The sequence below is a fragment of the Anoplopoma fimbria genome, chromosome 14 (genome assembly GCF_027596085.1).
Source record: "Anoplopoma fimbria isolate UVic2021 breed Golden Eagle Sablefish chromosome 14, Afim_UVic_2022, whole genome shotgun sequence".
NCBI classification, from domain to species: Eukaryota; Metazoa; Chordata; class Actinopteri; order Perciformes; family Anoplopomatidae; genus Anoplopoma; species Anoplopoma fimbria.
Window position 1 is genome coordinate 21,391,959 of NC_072462.1, and position 17,197 is coordinate 21,409,155.

The 17,197-nt window shown below is 37.8% G+C and overlaps 1 protein-coding gene across 3 annotated transcripts in view; it reads left to right on the forward strand.

The window, feature by feature from the left end:
- Positions 1-17,197, forward strand: part of tjp2a (tight junction protein 2a (zona occludens 2)) — a 34,575-nt gene that overhangs the window by 1,468 nt on the left and 15,910 nt on the right. The window contains exons 2-3 of one of the 3 annotated variants that reach the window (XM_054612118.1): positions 8,635-8,764; positions 17,107-17,160. In XM_054612118.1, the coding sequence (XP_054468093.1) occupies positions 8,762-8,764; positions 17,107-17,160 (57 nt within the window). In that variant the 5' untranslated portion in view covers positions 8,635-8,761. Of the gene's footprint in view, positions 1-8,634; positions 8,765-10,965; positions 11,142-15,879; positions 16,050-17,106; positions 17,161-17,197 lie in introns of those variants that run through there. The other 2 variants (XM_054612117.1, XM_054612116.1) reach the window with 2 other exon arrangements.

The window sequence follows — 17,197 nt, forward strand, 5'->3', positions numbered from 1 at the left end:
TAAAACAAAAAAACAAAAAACGGAACAGTATAACCTTTATGTAGGTGCCATTTACTGCAGAGCTATTATATTAGATCATCAAACTGGCAACTGTAAATTGGGTGAAAAAAATGTTGCACAGTTTCCGCCATTTGCATTTTTTTATTCATTTTATTTATTGTGTTTGTTTATCATTTTGATATCCTACTCTTCGCTGCCAACTTCGCATTTTATATATTAATTTCACTGTATTCTGTCAATGTGAACGTCTAAAACCTAAGATGCTTCTTTCAAGCGTAAAAAAGGTGTACACCTGAATATAATTGAGTGGAGTCTGTGACTTAGTTAATTGAGTCGTCTCCCCAGTTATGGCTCTATTGTTGGTTCATCTACTCCTGTCCACACGTCAAATTGTCCTTAAGCAAGATGTTCAAACTGCTCCAGAGCAGGCAACTTTTTGGCAGATACTGACTCAGAATCTGCCTTTAAAAAAACTCTATAAGTGTTATTGCAGAATGTGAACTCAATAGCCTAGAAACAAGAATAAGAACATGTTGTGGTGGCATTCAACAGGGAGGGACATACTTTATTTCAGTGTCTAAGCTGAGCTGTTCTCTCATTCCTCAACTTGCATTGTTTCCCTTGACCGTCTCTTGAAAAGAAAAACCCCTGCAGCAAGGACAACAGGCTTTTGTTTCATGCAAAAATTTAATATGTAAAAAAAAATGTTTAGTTTGCCTCTCCATGTCACTGCATGTACCCTGATGATCCAGATTATAAGCAGGGAGGGCATGTGCACACACTGATTCTCTTCCCTCGGCCTGTCAATCTCTTGCCCTCCCTCTCTCCGCAATCTCCGCACAGATTTGTGAGTGGCATGTGTCCCTCCATCTGGCACGCACACGCATCGCATATGGACATTGCATAATGGTCTTGGGCCTTAGCAATGCTCCAACATGTGGGGAAGTGTCGAGGGCCAGAGACACAAACCGCTTATGTAAAAGTATTAAGATGGCCAAACAACTCAAGCTACATTTACTCAGCCTGTGGAAAAAGAAGGGGGAAAAAAAGAAGACATTCTCATTAAATGGTGAAAATATGCAGTGACATAGAAATTATGCAAAGAGTGAGTCACTCTCCTTCTCCTTTCATAAATTAAGCTCTTTTTATTTTATTTATTAAAAGCCCTGACCTGCAGGTTTGATGCAGTTCACATAAAAATATGTTTAAGTAGATCTGACTGAGCAAAAATAATGATTTCAATTACAAAGGTTTAAGATGGAGAAAAAAACCCACCCCACACTTATGAGTGTAGTATTTCTAGAAATTATAAAAAAATATATATATTGACCTGAATTTAACTTTTGAAACAAAATGTTAGTACGTTATTAAATCTGCACTGTAATTATTATACAAATAGCTAAAGATGAGCAGGCCAGTGTCTTGGCTGTATGTATGGGGGAAAAAATGGGATCACTGCAACATTTCAAAAGATTAAAATGGTTTGTGCTGTAGTCATAAGACTGCAGCAGCAGTAGAGTCAAGAAATCCAAATAAGCTTAACATGTTTTTAAAATCTTGTATAGAAAATTTCTCCAAGTCACCATCATGCAACCATTTATGCCGTAGAAGACGTGAATGTTTGTGTTTGTGCATTAAAGCCTCGGTGGAAGAATGAGTGTGCTGAGGAATGATGTTTGTCATTTTCATCAGGCTTGTTGTTGAGAGTGCACACTGAAGCAGATAGCTGTACATATTCAGTAGTTGAGAACAGTTGTGGCCATGTTGTAATGCCGATTGAAGACTATTATTATATCGTCTTTATAAAGTTATGGTGAATATGTTTCGTGAACAGCTGCGTGTGTCCACATCCAGCATCCCATTCAAGTTATTTGGGTCCACCGGATGAATGTTTGTAATCCAGTATTTACATTTCCTTTTAGCTCCGTTTGTCTCCAACATCTAATGCTTCACTTTCATTTAGTTTACTAGCTACTTGCTGAATTTTTTGCTGTTTGGTGTTGGGCAGGTAGTGGCAAGCAGTGTGCAGTGGGCAGCAAATAGTAAATGTGCCATAAAAGCTCCCTAGAGCTGCAGTCTTTTGGTGATAATCTCTTTTGGTTCAGAACATCACTGTATGAGGCTTGTGCAATTTTAAGTTGTGTTTTTCCCAGACATTTTTTGTCTTGTTAAAAGATGTTAAAAAGGTTTAGTAGATCTGAGAGGAACTAAGTCAGGCGATACTTAGCTGTGGGTTGGTCTCTACCAGCAACCTCCTTTGTATCACACAAAGTATTTCGATTGTTGTTCCGCTTTAATGTGTAGCGGATGTGCCTGGCCATACCTTATACATTTAATTAAGTCGGTGTCGAAACTGATGTCTCCCCAGTGTATCAAAAGAAAAAAACATGTTTTAACCTATTTTGTGGATTTTTAAGAATTCAAAAACAAAACATTGAAAAATTCAAAATATTATATATTTTTTAACAATAAAAACGAAATAATGCCCCCTGTAAATGCAAAACAAGCACGGTTGAAGAACACAGAAATAGATGAACATTGCAGGTCCGTGGATTGCTGACACCATACTCATAAAGTTATGTCTGCACAGCTGTGTACCTTTTGTGTGCTGTGATTGTGCGTATGTTAATGTGAGTCGTATTTGTATCCCTACACATATACACCCTTGTCTGTCTGGATGCAGTCTGGGCTGGCTGAGTGCTCTCTGTGAGATTACTATAAAGATTATGATAAAACTGCCTGTGAATGTCATGCTGCTGTGTGATTTCTGCAAAGCTTATTGGTTTGTTCTCCTCTGTGCTTTCCGCCCAGACGGGGCTCCTAATTTGGGCTCCTCTGACAAAGACGACACACAGGGTGAACTTAAAAAAACCTCTCCTTGTTTTTCTTCTTCCTTTTGTGCTGTTGTCACCCAACGTTTTTTAAAAATAGAAGTGTGTTATTTTTGTGTCTCCCCCCACTGTGCTCCTGGTATTTTCAGCCCCCCTTGGAGTGCTGAAGGATTTCTCCTGCTCTGTAAAAATCTGAGCAGCTCTCATGGCACGACCATCCAGAGCTGTAATCCAGACATCCAAGCTGCTAGAATATAAATCCTGTACGGAATTTGCATTGGCTGGCATTTCATCAAAAAGGTCACGGGCATGGCAGCCTCCAGACTCAGGGATGACAAGATATACATTTTAATCTGTGCTGCGATGTGGGCGTGCCAAGGTTTTGCTCAGGTGTGGGAGTGGAGAAGGGCGCTCCTTATCAGGGAGAGGGAGTTGGGGGGTGTATGACCACAGTTATCAGTATACTGGTTTTAGAGAATGCAAGTGATGTTGGATTTTACCTGGAGATGTCATCCGCTTTATGACATCAGGCTGTTTTCATGTGTTTTAAACACTGTGTCCTGAAAATTGTCATGTTGCTTGTGGCATTCAACCTGAAAACTGCACTGAAAACACAATGACCTAGGTTTTGTTTTTTTGGTTTTTTTTCTGGAACCTTCTTCATCTGTCATTTCATTGACCTCACTTAAATAAATTGGGTGGCTGCAGTTATTTTTTCATATTAGATAACAGAGGGAACATGACAGTTAATGAGGGAGATTGAGATGAAACAGAGCACCCTGGCTGTATTCAAATCAGGGACATTGTGTTTCTGAATAAAGCCAGGGACATTTTGTTTCTTTGTGTTTTAGCTGCCTTTATCACGCAGTGCTATTTTTGGTCTGAAAACAGCCATAGTTTTATAAATGATTGCAAGAGCCTGTATTATCTCAACGTCTTAAGAAGATTTTGACCCAAAATGTGCAACCACTTTGGTGTGAGTTTGCAATAAACTGAAACTTAAACCCTAAAAGAGAATGAATGCCAAAGAACTCTTTTATCTAGTATCTTCCAGTGTAAAATATGGCAAGCTGCTGACATTTTGCTAGATCTGGCTGACGTTACACTTTCTGCTATCACCTGCCCAATCGAGCAGGATGTACGGCTCGTGTAGCGTGATACACATGTTGTTGTTCCTGTGAGGGGTCATTGAGCCGATAAATGTTATAAGGTGATATGGGATCAGTGCATAATCTTGCATACTCACTCGCTGATACCAGATCCAACACTTTAAGCTGTCTCGGAGGCATTGATTATACTGCTATCGGTTCAACCCCTAACTATTTGTATAGGGATAGCTGTGGCAATAGGTAAAATTGTTAAACATTCCTTCAAATTGACCATATCTTGGCAGACAAAGTGCAGGAATCTGGAAGAATTCTAAGATCTAAGAAATATTGTGTTGAATGGTTGAAATTGTTTTAATAGAAAACTATATTTTTCTTTTTGTCAACAAATCTCATGAAAAACCAACAATGTTCTGATCCTACTAACACAAAGCCTGGTATTTCTTCTCCCTCTGTGCCATAGAGCTCCATTGTTGTTCAAAAGCTATTAAAAACACATCACTGAGCCAAACTGTTTCACTGGGTCACATGCATGCAGCATTCCTTTTATATTTATTTTGATATAATCCCACATACTTAAATACTCACTAGAGCACCAAATGTGTATTAATCCGCAGCAGAAAATAGTTTCCAGAAAATGCACATTTACTCCATCTGTTTTTGAATATTACGGAGCCTTATAAAAACAAAAATTAAACTACATATTTGTTCGATGCTTTTAAATATTTACATCTTCAGTAAAAATGTGATTGCCACAGACATAATATGGAGGTCTGATATTGTGAGACAGACTAACACATTATTGGTCTTTATTAAGTGACTGCATTATAAAAGGGAAATACCAAATGGTATTTTTTTTATAACATTAACAAAAATATATACTGTGTTGTAATGTTGTATTCCTTATTCAGAATATGCCAAAGCAGCTGGAGAAGGTAATGAGAGCAGATTTCAAATGAGCCGTGCACAGAATCAGGGCATTGCTCCAAAAAATGTGTTTTGTACTCACAAATCTGTCCCCGTTCACTCTCAAATCTTGAAGTGCAGCTTGATTACAGCTTAAATGTGTTTAGTAGTAGCTGTGTCATTAATAAACCCCCCATAATGGGTTAGCTCTGGTGGAGGGGTGTTTGAGGATGTGAGGGTGCAGTAGATGGGTCTGTCTGGGTGTAAATGGTGAGAAGACTAAGCCTGGATGGGTGGATTATAGGAGAAGGGGGCGGGGATCATTCATGATCTGTCAGGGCTTAGTACCACAATTATTCCAGTGGCTGCAGCAGCCGCAGAAGCAGCAGCAGAAGTAGTGGTGGCAGAGGCTGCATTTTCATTAGTGTAATGTCCAGAGAAGCTCCAGAATTATGTAAGAGTGACGTGCTGTCATCCTCTCTCAGGCCGGCCCACCGCCTGGCTGGAACGTGGCTGTTTGTTTTCCTTTTATCCTCCCTCGCTCAGAAAAGCCAAAAGGACATCTGTCGGAGTCAGCAGAAGGGGACAAGACTCGTAGTCGCTCCGAAACGGGGAACTTGCCGCTTCGGGTGCTATAGCCGTGGCTCGTTGTCATGGAGAGGACAAATTTGTAGTGTTGATGATGCGGAAGGAGATGAGCAAACGTGGATATGTTGAATATTCCTATGATCCTGCACTTTGTTAGAAGATGAGTGATGGAGGTGTAGCAGAAGTCAGAGCATTGTGGTGCGTGTGATGCTGTCGCCGTTTGAGGAGAGTTGAGGATGAAGTTTAAGAAGTTCATCACGATCATGCAGGCGGCCATAGGGATTGTGCCCCTGAACAAACGGGAGCTTCTGCCACCCGGCAGGAAACTGTGGAGACCCCCGGGGTGAGTTAGATCCTTTTGTATCGTAACCTTTAACATGAGTAGAGAGCTTCGGCACAGTAGTAGTGAACTGCTTATCGTAAGAGCGTCTGAAGCTTTTTAATTCTCACAGATAAACTTATAAATCCTGATAATGGTTCTGAAATATGGCTACCTTTGCTGCATTGTTCAGGGAAGCAACAGATCGAATTTAGAAGAATGTAAAACAAAAATGGTATGTGGTCATGCAGATAGTTTTGGTTTTATATGACCAGGTTTTGAGTCTCTTGTGTAATAGACCATACAGCATTTAAAATGGACATTAACGTCAATGTGTCTTTCCAGAAACAATCTCTCTCTGTTATTCTGAATAATCCAGGGTAGTAGAGGCAGACATCTCAGATAAAGACATCTCAAAAGAACCTGCACAATTAAAACAAAAGTATATGTATTGCTATCCATCACTAGGAGTATATAAAGCACATGAATTTTGAATGCCCTCTTTTCTGGGTGGTCTGACTTGATCAAGACAAATGGACTTTTTCTGACTATTTCATAGGACCCTTCTGATACATTTGGTCATAAAGGTTTCAAGGATTTATCCCATTGGTGCCCTGACTCTTGAGAAAGACACTATATTTTTTAAGGTCAAGTTGTTAACCCTGGTGTGCATTTGGATGAGCGATTGCTCGATCCTGAAGACTATCACTATCTACTTTTCAGGCTAATCGCAGAGATTGTAGTTGATTAGTGGATCCCACTACAAGAACAAACCTATAGATTGATGTAGCCAACTAGATGGCTATGCTGATTACTTTACATGGCTCTCATCCTTGAAAGATGAATTGTAAACAGTGTAACACGATGATGAGTATCATATCTTATGTTGAGTATATATCACAGTTATATTACTTCTATTTACACTACCCCAATGCTTTATTCTACATTTGATACATTCATTCATCTGTATCTCTATATGCACTATTTTCACTTATGTCAAATAAGATGCTGAACTGCCTTGTGTTTTACTTGTACTGGGTGCAATGACAGTAAAGTTGAACCTAATCTAATATAAAACCATCACATTGCATATAAATGCATCAATCATTTCAAACAAACTACTGCTTAAAGTACTATAAAAAGCTTATTTTAGATGCACAAATTGTGCGTCACTACATGCACGACCAATCTTCATGTCATTGTGATGTGATTCCACTGAAAGATGTTAAACATTATCATTGATTTTTTTTGTCCAACATGAACTCAAGTGATTATTGGTTTAAATTAACTGCATCACCTGTAAGGGAGGTAAAATATATATTTTTATATCTGAGTATGATTGAGTAGTTTAGTGGTGATAGGTGATTGAACAGAGGTTTAAATTAGTTGGTGGTGTTTTCAGTTCAGTACTAACTTTCTTGAGTAAAATGTACACTGGGAACGTTGAGATGACGGGGTGCATACACATTTCCAGATCGCAAGAAGTTTCATGCTGCCAGGCCCAGCCCAAGGTCTTTTATGTCTTTGATTACTTCACTTGTTCCTGGAGATGTGAAGCTGGATCTACAAGTCTGTGCTTAATGTGTGAAGTGCAGCATGTTTAGTCATGCAGAGGCACTCGACTTTCTTCACTCTCAACACAGTTTCTCAGTACTCTCTGACTTTATCCAGTCAGATGATCCAAATGCATCAGAAACCTCATGTCTGAATCACTGACATGAAGTTGAGAACAAAAGTTGTTTCAGCTCAGTGGAGAACTCCACATGTTGGGACAGGTTAGTGATCAGGTCCTGTTGAAGTGAGGCTGCAGATTATAGTATTACAGTCAGTAGTATCTGTGGGAGCCGGGTCTCCTCTGGCTTTACTCAGAGCCATACATGGCTGGCTTAGTTCTGGGAAACGTTTTATTGTCTATTTATAGCTCTACTTTTTCATCTGATCCAGTGGCCTTTGAAATATTTGGTTTATATTTCCTGTTTTTTCTTTTTCTACTGTTGCAAAATATAGATAGTTGTAATGTTTAATGTGATATGTGTCTCATCTACCAATACTTGTTAAATGTGTAAAAGATTATATGAAAAAAGTCAAGAATGTGTTTTAACTGATGCAAAAGTCCAAAGGTCAAATACAGAAAATTTACAATTACATAAACAAAGAAAAGCATATTTGAGAAGCTGAAACCGGGTGTTAGTTTTTAATTTCTAGTTGGTCGCTCCACTTTTGTCCGGACTGAAATCTCTCAACAACAAGCGGAAGGATTGCTATGAAATTTGCTTTAGATTCTACAGTGCCCAGAGAAGGACCACACCCACTTGGGTGATCCTCTTACTTTTTCTATAGCTAGACCACCAAGTTCTCACTTATCCATTGAACTATCTCAACATCATTGTATATCGTGCACATGTGACGGTGCCCTAAATATCAAAGCCCAATCTGCACTTAAAGGGTTAGTCCAGTGATTGAGTATTGCACTTCCATAAAGTTGGTGGACTAACAAGAGTCACATTTAGAAAATAAAAGATTAGTCAATGTCAATGAAGCAGTGGCTGAGTTATTTAGATTTGTAGTCCCTAATAAGGGCTTGGCCCTCCAAGAACAATGCATCCTACATTTCCCATAATGCAACTGAATGTCTTTCATTAGACCCTCTCTGCCAGGGAAATGCTCACAACTTACAAACCATTTGTGTGAAAACTTTCTCTTAAATAGTTTCTGTCTCAAGGCCAGAGCTAAGATAACCCTGATGACATCACTTTGACATCATCAGGGTTATTTATTCAGACTGAATTTCTGATCTTAAAAAATATATATAATGTTTTAAGTGTAACACACTTGCAGTAAAGAGTTGTCATTTAAAAATGTGTGTTTCTCTCTGTGTTGGTAGGGACCAGCCTGGCTCTGACCAGACCAGCACTGACCTGCTCAAGTCCAACCGCAAGTTTCGCTGGTCCAGAGAAGCCCAGTACTTGTACCTTCGCCGCCTCTCTTCACGCAGCTTCTCGGCTATTACGATGGTACGTTGTCAGCATCATGTTTAGTGTCCATGCTTTATTTTCAGAGCGACGTACAGTTGGGTTTGGTGGTGACGTTGACCCCTTACTGTGTGTTTCAGTCTAAATGCAACATGTCTGCACCAGTCTTGAAAATGCCAATCTATTTAGAGATTTAGGTGTTGATCCAGTCACATGGAAGCATGAGGCAACTTTATTCATGATATCTTGTTTGCACACATACAACATGATGGATTTTTCAGTGAAGACACAGATTTTGCTTTTCCTTTTGTCACAATGAAACCCTCACACATCTCATTTGGATGATTGTGGGTCTCTATCTTGATGAAAATTTCATGAATTTTTTCTTAATCCCATCACTGGATAAAATGAAAAATGCATGCATGCATGTTTTTTTGTTTTTTTTGTTTATCCAAAAATGATTTGTAAACTGCAAGCAAAGCTGCTTCTCTACTGATGGGCTGATGATTCTGAGATCGGAGTTATTCTGAGTCAGTATTTCCCAAACTTCTGATTTAAATACAACTACGCTTTAGTGATCCTGCATCCAGGGTGGTGATTAACCAAAGAGACATTTCATGTCCTGGAAGCTTCATTGTTTTAATGACTTGCTCACACAAATTATTCAGGCTGATGAAGCTGTTTTGCATTTGGATGGCCTATTTTAAGGCCTAAATCGCATATTGCGGCTGATGGAATATGGGGATTTGACATAATGGGGCCGAAATTTTCTGAAAATGTATTGTCATTACGTCAGTCCTAAGGTGTTACTACTCTTAAGTTTAACATTTTAAATTAAGTGTTGTTATTTTTGCAAGCATAAATGTATCTGTGATTTGTCTTGTGTTGAATAAATACCAGGGCAAGCTTGAATGGATAGAGTTGATAGTTATACACACACACACCCACACGCACACACAAAACACGACAATAGGTTATTGTTGGACAGCTGCACATGGTCATAGTTTTCTAGACCTTTGGTTCAGCAGCTCATGTATAAGAGCCTTACAAATTATTTCACATAGTTCTATAACCTCTACATATATTTTTGGTCTGGGGTGTTTTTTTCATGGTTCCAGTAAAAGTAAACATTAATGCCTTAGCATACAGTGATAATTGAGAACATGGTGTGCTTCCAACTGTGTTGCAGCAGTTTGTTGAAAGCCCCTTCCTGTTTTTAAAATGCCCCCTGTGCACAAAGACGGCTCCATAAAGAAACAGTTTTCTCAGTTAGGTGTGGAAGAACTTCACTGAATGAAATGGACTTTAATCAGGGTTGGACTTCGCTAATGGTCAGTAGTGTATTTACTACACTGCAATGCATTTCCCTCTTGTTGAGGAAAAAAAACATTAAACAATGGCTACAGACGTGGAGAATTAAGAGAAAAGGATAAATACAACATTGCATATTTTGCCCTGTCAACGCTATTGGTGGTATAGTTTGCTAAGGAGCAAAACGTAAAGGTTTCATTTTTTTTTTGTTCTTTAATCTTAAGAGCTTTTTACTATTTGATACACATTACATTACATTACATTACAGTCATTTAGCAGACGCTTTTATCCAAAGCGACTTACAGGAAGTGTATTCAACATAGGTATTCAAGAGAACTACGAGTCACCAGAAGTCATAAGTGCATCTCCTTTCTTAAACAAGCATCTCAAAGCATAAACCAGAGCAAAAGTATAGTGCAGAGGCAGATTACTACGAAAACACACATTTTACTAACATTGTTTTGCCTCTGTAAATCAGTTGCTGTAAGTAAAGGCTATACAAAGTGTCTGAAATACATCTCAAATGAATTCTCTACCGGCATAAGTATTTTTTAATTACATATCCTTCTTTGAATGATGTTCTGCAGTATGCTGTATTAAGTCTGTTTGTGTCCTGTCTGTCTGGGAGCCTCACAGCAGGCTCCCTAAAAATCAATGGGACTTTTGGAAGGACCCATGTCAGTGGTGTTAGACTGTCAGGCCCTTCTACACATGTATCTACAATGCAATCACCTGTTCGTTATTACTGATAACCAAATGAGTACTGTCTTTATTTAAAGCGAGGTTGATGTTATAAAAAGTTGTTTTAGTTTTCTCTCATCTATTACAGTTGCTTTTAAATTCAACCCCCCCATGCTCTCATTTGGTATGGTCTTAACCATGCTTACCATAGTTTTTGCTCTTAATGTCTATATAGGAGATGAAGTGTGATATTTAAATCAAAGTAGACGAACTTTAAGCAACTTTTCCAGATTTTAAACTCCCAGTTTCATCCAAACTTTGATCTACATCCGACTGGAAAGGAATCAATAGTTTTGTTTGGGTCTAAAGTAGCAGTTCAAAGTGCGAGATGGTCTCACTGAGCAGATACGCAACTCAGTATTTCACCGTAAGTACTTGAAAAGCAAGATAATAGCCCTGATCTACTCCTGTTGCAGTGTTTTGCATGCATGTTTCTGAGGAGAAGTTATTCGGGAGTTTCCATGAAGCCTGTTGCATCTTGCTGCACCTGCTGTGATTAAAGCTAAGATAGCTGTTTAGTTGTTTAAGGTTAGTTAAGTTAGCAGAAACAAGTTCAAAGTTGATAAATCAGGTTTAAAACGCAGTTGAACTGTTACTGATATGTCGAGCTCTCCCGTAATTGATCGCATTGTCTCATTTATAGTTGTTGTTCTTTCTCCTGCCTCATGGTGTAATGTGGCTGTGTCTCCAGCAGGGGGCAGAGTTTTGCTCTATTTTCCTTTTTTTATTTTTTATCAGCACTTACAGTACCAGTCAAAAGTTTGGACACACCTTCTCATTCAATGGATTTTCTTTATTTTTATTTTTATTTTATATATTTGTTTATTTTATATATATACAGTACCAGTCAAAAGTTTGGACACACCTTCTCATTCAATGGTTTTTTTTATTTTTTTTTGGATTTTTATTTTTATTTTATATATTTGTTTATTTTATATATATACAGTACCAGTCAAAAGTTTGGACACACCTTCTCATTCAATGGATTTTCTTTTTGGACTTCTTTTTTTCTTTATTTTTATTATATATTTATTTTATTTTATATAAATACTTTTTTTTTTTTATTTTATATTTTTGTTTTGTATTCAATGATTTTTAATATATATATAGTACCAGTCAAAATTGTTTGGAATACATCCAAACTATGAAGGAACAAATACGGAATTATGTGGTAAACAAACAAATGCTCATTCAATGAATTTTAGATTCTTAAAGTTTTTTGTCCAAACTTTTTTTTATACTGGTTGTAGATTAATATTGAATACATCCAAACTATGAAGGAACACATACGGAATTATGTGGTAAACAAACAAATGCTCAACAAACCTTCTCATTCAATATGTTTTATATTTTAGATTTTAAATTTGTAGTTTAATGAGAAGGTGTCAAAAGTTTGTTCCAAATGGATTTTCTTTTGACTTTTACTTTTATATATATTTGTTTATTTATATATATACAGTACCAGTCAAAAGTTTGGACACACCTTCTCATTCAATGGTTTTTCTTTATTTTTATTTTTATTTTATATATTTGTTTATTTTATATATATACAGTACCAGTCAAAAGTTTGGACACACCTTCTCATTCAATGGTTTTTCTTTATTTTTATTATATATTTATTTTATTTTATATATATACAGTACCAGTCAAAAGTTTGGACACACCTTCTCATTCAATGGTTTTTCTTTATTTTTATTTTTATTTTATATATTTGTTTATTTTATATATATACAGTACCAGTCAAAAGTTTGGACACACCTTCTCATTCAATGGTTTTTCTTTATTTTTATTATATATTTATTTTATTTTATATATATATACAGTACCAGTCAAAAGTTTGGACACACCTTCTCATTCAATGGTTTTTCTTTATTTTTATTTTTATTTTATATATTTGTTTATTTTATATATATACAGTACCAGTCAAAAGATTGGACACACCTTCTCATTCAATGGATTTTCTTTATTTTTTTTATTTTTTTTCTACATTGTAGATTAATATTGAATACATCCAAACTATGAAGGAACACATACGGAATTATGTGGTAAACAAACAAATGCTCAACAAACCATCCATTTTCCGTAACCTGCTTATCCAGTTAAGGGTCGCAGGGTGCTGGAGCCGATCCCAGCTGTCAATGGGTGAAGGCAGGGTTCACCCTGGACAGGTCGCCAGCCTATCACAGGGCTGACATATAGAGACAGACAACCACTCACACTCACATCCACACCTACGGGCAATTTAGAGTCTTCAATGAACCTAAGCTGCATGTCTTTGGACTGTGGGAGGAAGCCGGAGAACCCGGAGAGAACCCACGCTGACACGGGGAGAACATGCAAACTCCACACAGAAGGTTGCCCAGCCCGGGAATTGAACCCGGGCCCCTCTTGCTGTGAGGCGACAGTGCTAACCACTACACCACCGTGCAGCCTCAACAAACCAGAATATGTTTTATACTTTAGATTCTTCAAAGTAGTTGAATGAGAAGGTGTGTCCAAACTTTTGACTGGTACTGTAAACATTGAAACCTTCAGACCGCCTAATGAAGGATTATTGGGTAGTTCTAAGTTGAAAAGACATACAGTAAATGTATTAACACAAACTGATATCAAACAAACAGTGCAGTCAAATTTCAAAACAATTTAATTGTTTTCGGTAAAATTTCACAAAACATATCAGTTTTGTTTTTTTATTGGGTTTCTAGGTGCTTTGGTATTGGTACTGAATCTAGTTTTGAACAATTTCAAACTATACGTGCGCTATCTGAAACCTGACATGAGAGAGATTTGTTTGCAAAAATGTATTGGCACATTTTGGATAATCAAGTCTTTTTTTCAAGCAAAATATCTCATTATTGGGTTCAAGCATCTTGTCTGATGAAATGCAGCTTTTTCTCTGTTATGTATACTAGTAAGCTTCACATTTTAGACAATTAGTCTTTTTTACTTTTTTTACATTTAGGCTAGACTCAAACATCCTATGTGGCAAAAACTTTTTTTTAATTGCATTATCTTTTCATAAATATGTGAAAAAGTTTGGGAATGCAAAAGATAAAATTGTTGTGAAAACACATTAAAATAATTCACATTGTTATTTGGTAATTAATCTCCAAATCCCTCAAATTTACTAACACATTGTAGAAGAGAACAAACAACGACTGTGATTTTGCATAATATTGAATATAGATGTCACCCAAAGAGACTTTATTATAGTTTTTGACTAAAATCTACCCACACATTCTATGTTTTTGTTTTTTCAAAAGACTTATCCTCTTCTTCTCTAAATAATTTGTAAAGGCCTGCGAGAATGACCCAGTATTTCAACCCTCCCTCCCTGAAAATGTGTTTGTGTCTTGTTATGTAACAGCCATCACCCAGGAGGCTACGACTTATCCAGCAGGCCTGCCTGCGAGCAGCCATCACAATTATATTACATAGTACAAGAAGATGTCTGATTATGACTGGTTTGGCCTTACCCAAAGCCCTTAAGTTGGCTGCTTCATTTTGTCAGACTTTCAGATGTTAATATATTTCCCCTGTCCACACACATAGTGGTTCTCTCTTCTGCAGTTTTGGGCAACTCTTGTGCAAAGGGATGTCATGTATACTAAGAGAAGAAGCCGTAAACTACTTCATTTTTTTTTATACAACACATTGTTTTACCTCCGAGCATAAAAACAAAATCTCTCACCTGTGATGCTAGTAAAATGTTCATCCTTACATGTCACCTGAACTCTTATAATCTAGATTTAATATAATCGTACTTTTTAAAAGATTGTCACAATTACAATTTTCAAACATACTGTATACCCTACACTGTTTCAAGGTGAAATCAACTGGGTCAAGAAAGTTCTGGAAAGGGATTGTTTTTCTACTGGGTTTAAAAATGAATGTTAAAGATGAATAACTATATAGGGTTACGTCATCGTTTCTATCGCTAGAGGCGGACTTTCTCGCTTTATGGCTCCTTGTCTCTGTAATTGTCTCTGGCCAAAAGTCAAAATGTGTTGTTATTTCCAAAATTCACAACTAACCATATAACATTCATATAACGACAATAATACAAAATCATATTTTAGACGATGACATCATTAAATGTGGGGACAAATGTTTGAAATTTAATTTGAAAATCTCATTCAAAGCTTCGAATGTAAAAGATAAATTACATCCAGAACAGCCCTATCCAAAAAAATTACTAATCTTAAGAAGGGAAGAGCGAAGGTGGTGAGCAGGTGTATGAAGAACAGATGTGCAGGGTGTTTGATCCATAAAAAAGAGACTTAAAACTGGTCTGTTATTAACGATTTTAAATTCACTCGTCACAGATATGCAGCTACACCAGAAACATCTCTAAATGCCAAATAGGGTGCTGATTCTGAAGATTGTTTTATAACATCTCAGTTCTGATAGTAAGTTATTTATTATCGCCTTATCATCAACGTAGGGAACATTTTTTCGATCTTCCATTCATTAGTCGATAAACAATCACCAATCAGCACAGCCGTGAAGATCCTCTCTATGTTCTTTCCTCTGTAGTGTATAGGTAGCGTTTGTCCTGTTTTTAATCACCCAGAATGTCCTGCTGCTGCAGCTGCTGCTAGTCATCTGGTTTTCCCTTGCAGGCCAGAAGATCAAAAAAAGTGGGTTATGATTGGTGAGCTGCCGGCCCCAGTTGTGCCCCCGTTTCACTAAGCCTCAACCTGAGATGTCAGCGGCACACAGATTTCACTTTAGTTACTATAAACAATTTCAAATCCCCACCATTGTGCTGTCACTAACTCAGATTATCCACTCTTTGCATGCAACGTGTTTGTTTGCCTTTGCTGAGGTGTGTGAATCATCTCCAAAAGTGTCAGATTTATCTTAGAGTCTGAGCAGACATCACACCCAAAATGTGTGGTGTGATTTGCTATTTTGTGTGCGGGTGAACACTCGTGCGTTTGATCCCCGCGTCCCTGTGCAGAAGTTGGTGTGTCTGTATGTTTACACTGTCTGCAGACGGTAGGATTTGTGCTGAATGTAGGCCAGCAGAATCCCTCTTACGTCAAAGGCTGGCAGGCAGGCGGGCAGATGCAGGAAGAGAGCTGCTGCTGGTTGTGCAGCTGTGACCATGGAGGAGGCTGTGGCGCACATCAGTCTGCCAGAGCACCACTGGCGGTGAACGGGGAGAGACGCAGATAGGAAAAGACGGAGAGCGCCAACAATGAAGACCGTCCTCAGCCTGCACAGGAAATGGGCCCACGCGGTCAAGACCATACGTATCCTTCAGGGAATCGTGAGTGTGATTCTGCTGTAGATTTGTTCTGGTCTGTGGCCGGGGCAAGGGGCTCGGCTGGGCAGTTTGACCTGACTGGTCCTGTAATGGTAGTGTTTGGTGTTTTTTATCAAGTGTGTCAGAAGTGGGTTGAGGTGAGACGCGTGTTGAGTTCTGAATTAAGGGATGCAGAATCGCAGGAAAAGTGGCATCAACTGTTCTAAAATGTTCATTTGGGATTAAAATTAATTTGAGAAGTTAGCTGCTGATGTAAGTAGTCAAAGTCTAACTGAATCCATGGTACAGTTTTGTAGAGAAATTAGGTATGATCTTTGTTTTGGGAATTTTGACCTTCACTTATTCTTAAATTATGGAATATTTTTAACAAAAGTTGGTTTGTAGTTCACTATGACTGATGGTTGGACTGATTGGATCATTGAGCATTCATTGTTTGTCAGTTATCAGGGAACTGATCATTAATTTGAAAAAAAAAACACTGGTTTCAGCTAAGATATGGTTGTTTTTCACAATTTTATGTGATTTCATACCTTTTGATTTTTGATTTTTTTTTCATCATATCAGACAACAAACCAATTTAAAAACATGTTATTGGGCTCTAGTATTTCACGTTAGTCCTGACAATTAATGAAACAAAGATTGTCAATTTAATTGATAATAAAAGGAAAGTAATTGTTATTTGCAGCACTAGACCTTGCTGAGTTGTCAGCTTTTTTGGGTTGTTTGAACATTTAGCAGATGTGTATCTTATGGTGGATTTATGTAACCTTTTGGTGGTTTAATGGAACAATATGTCAGAGGAAGTACTTCCACCCTGAACTGTTTGCGTGCTTGTGAAAGAAAGCTAACTGATGTTATGTGTTCTCATCAATATTGATTTAACAAGAGACCGAAGTTCCTAACTTGTTTTAAACCTGTCATTGTTCTTCTGGGAGCTCCTGGTTGTGTAATAACAGCGTGGGCTAATGTGAACTAGCTTTGTTGTTTAATCACGTAATACATTATTAATCTGGTCCGTGAAATGAAACTACCAACGGTAATCTTTCCTTTCTCTCCACAGAACCCGGTCATGGAGGAGACCGTGTGGGAGCAGTACACCGTGACCCTGCAGAGGGTGAGTCCATCTGCCCCAAAACACACCAGACCTAGTC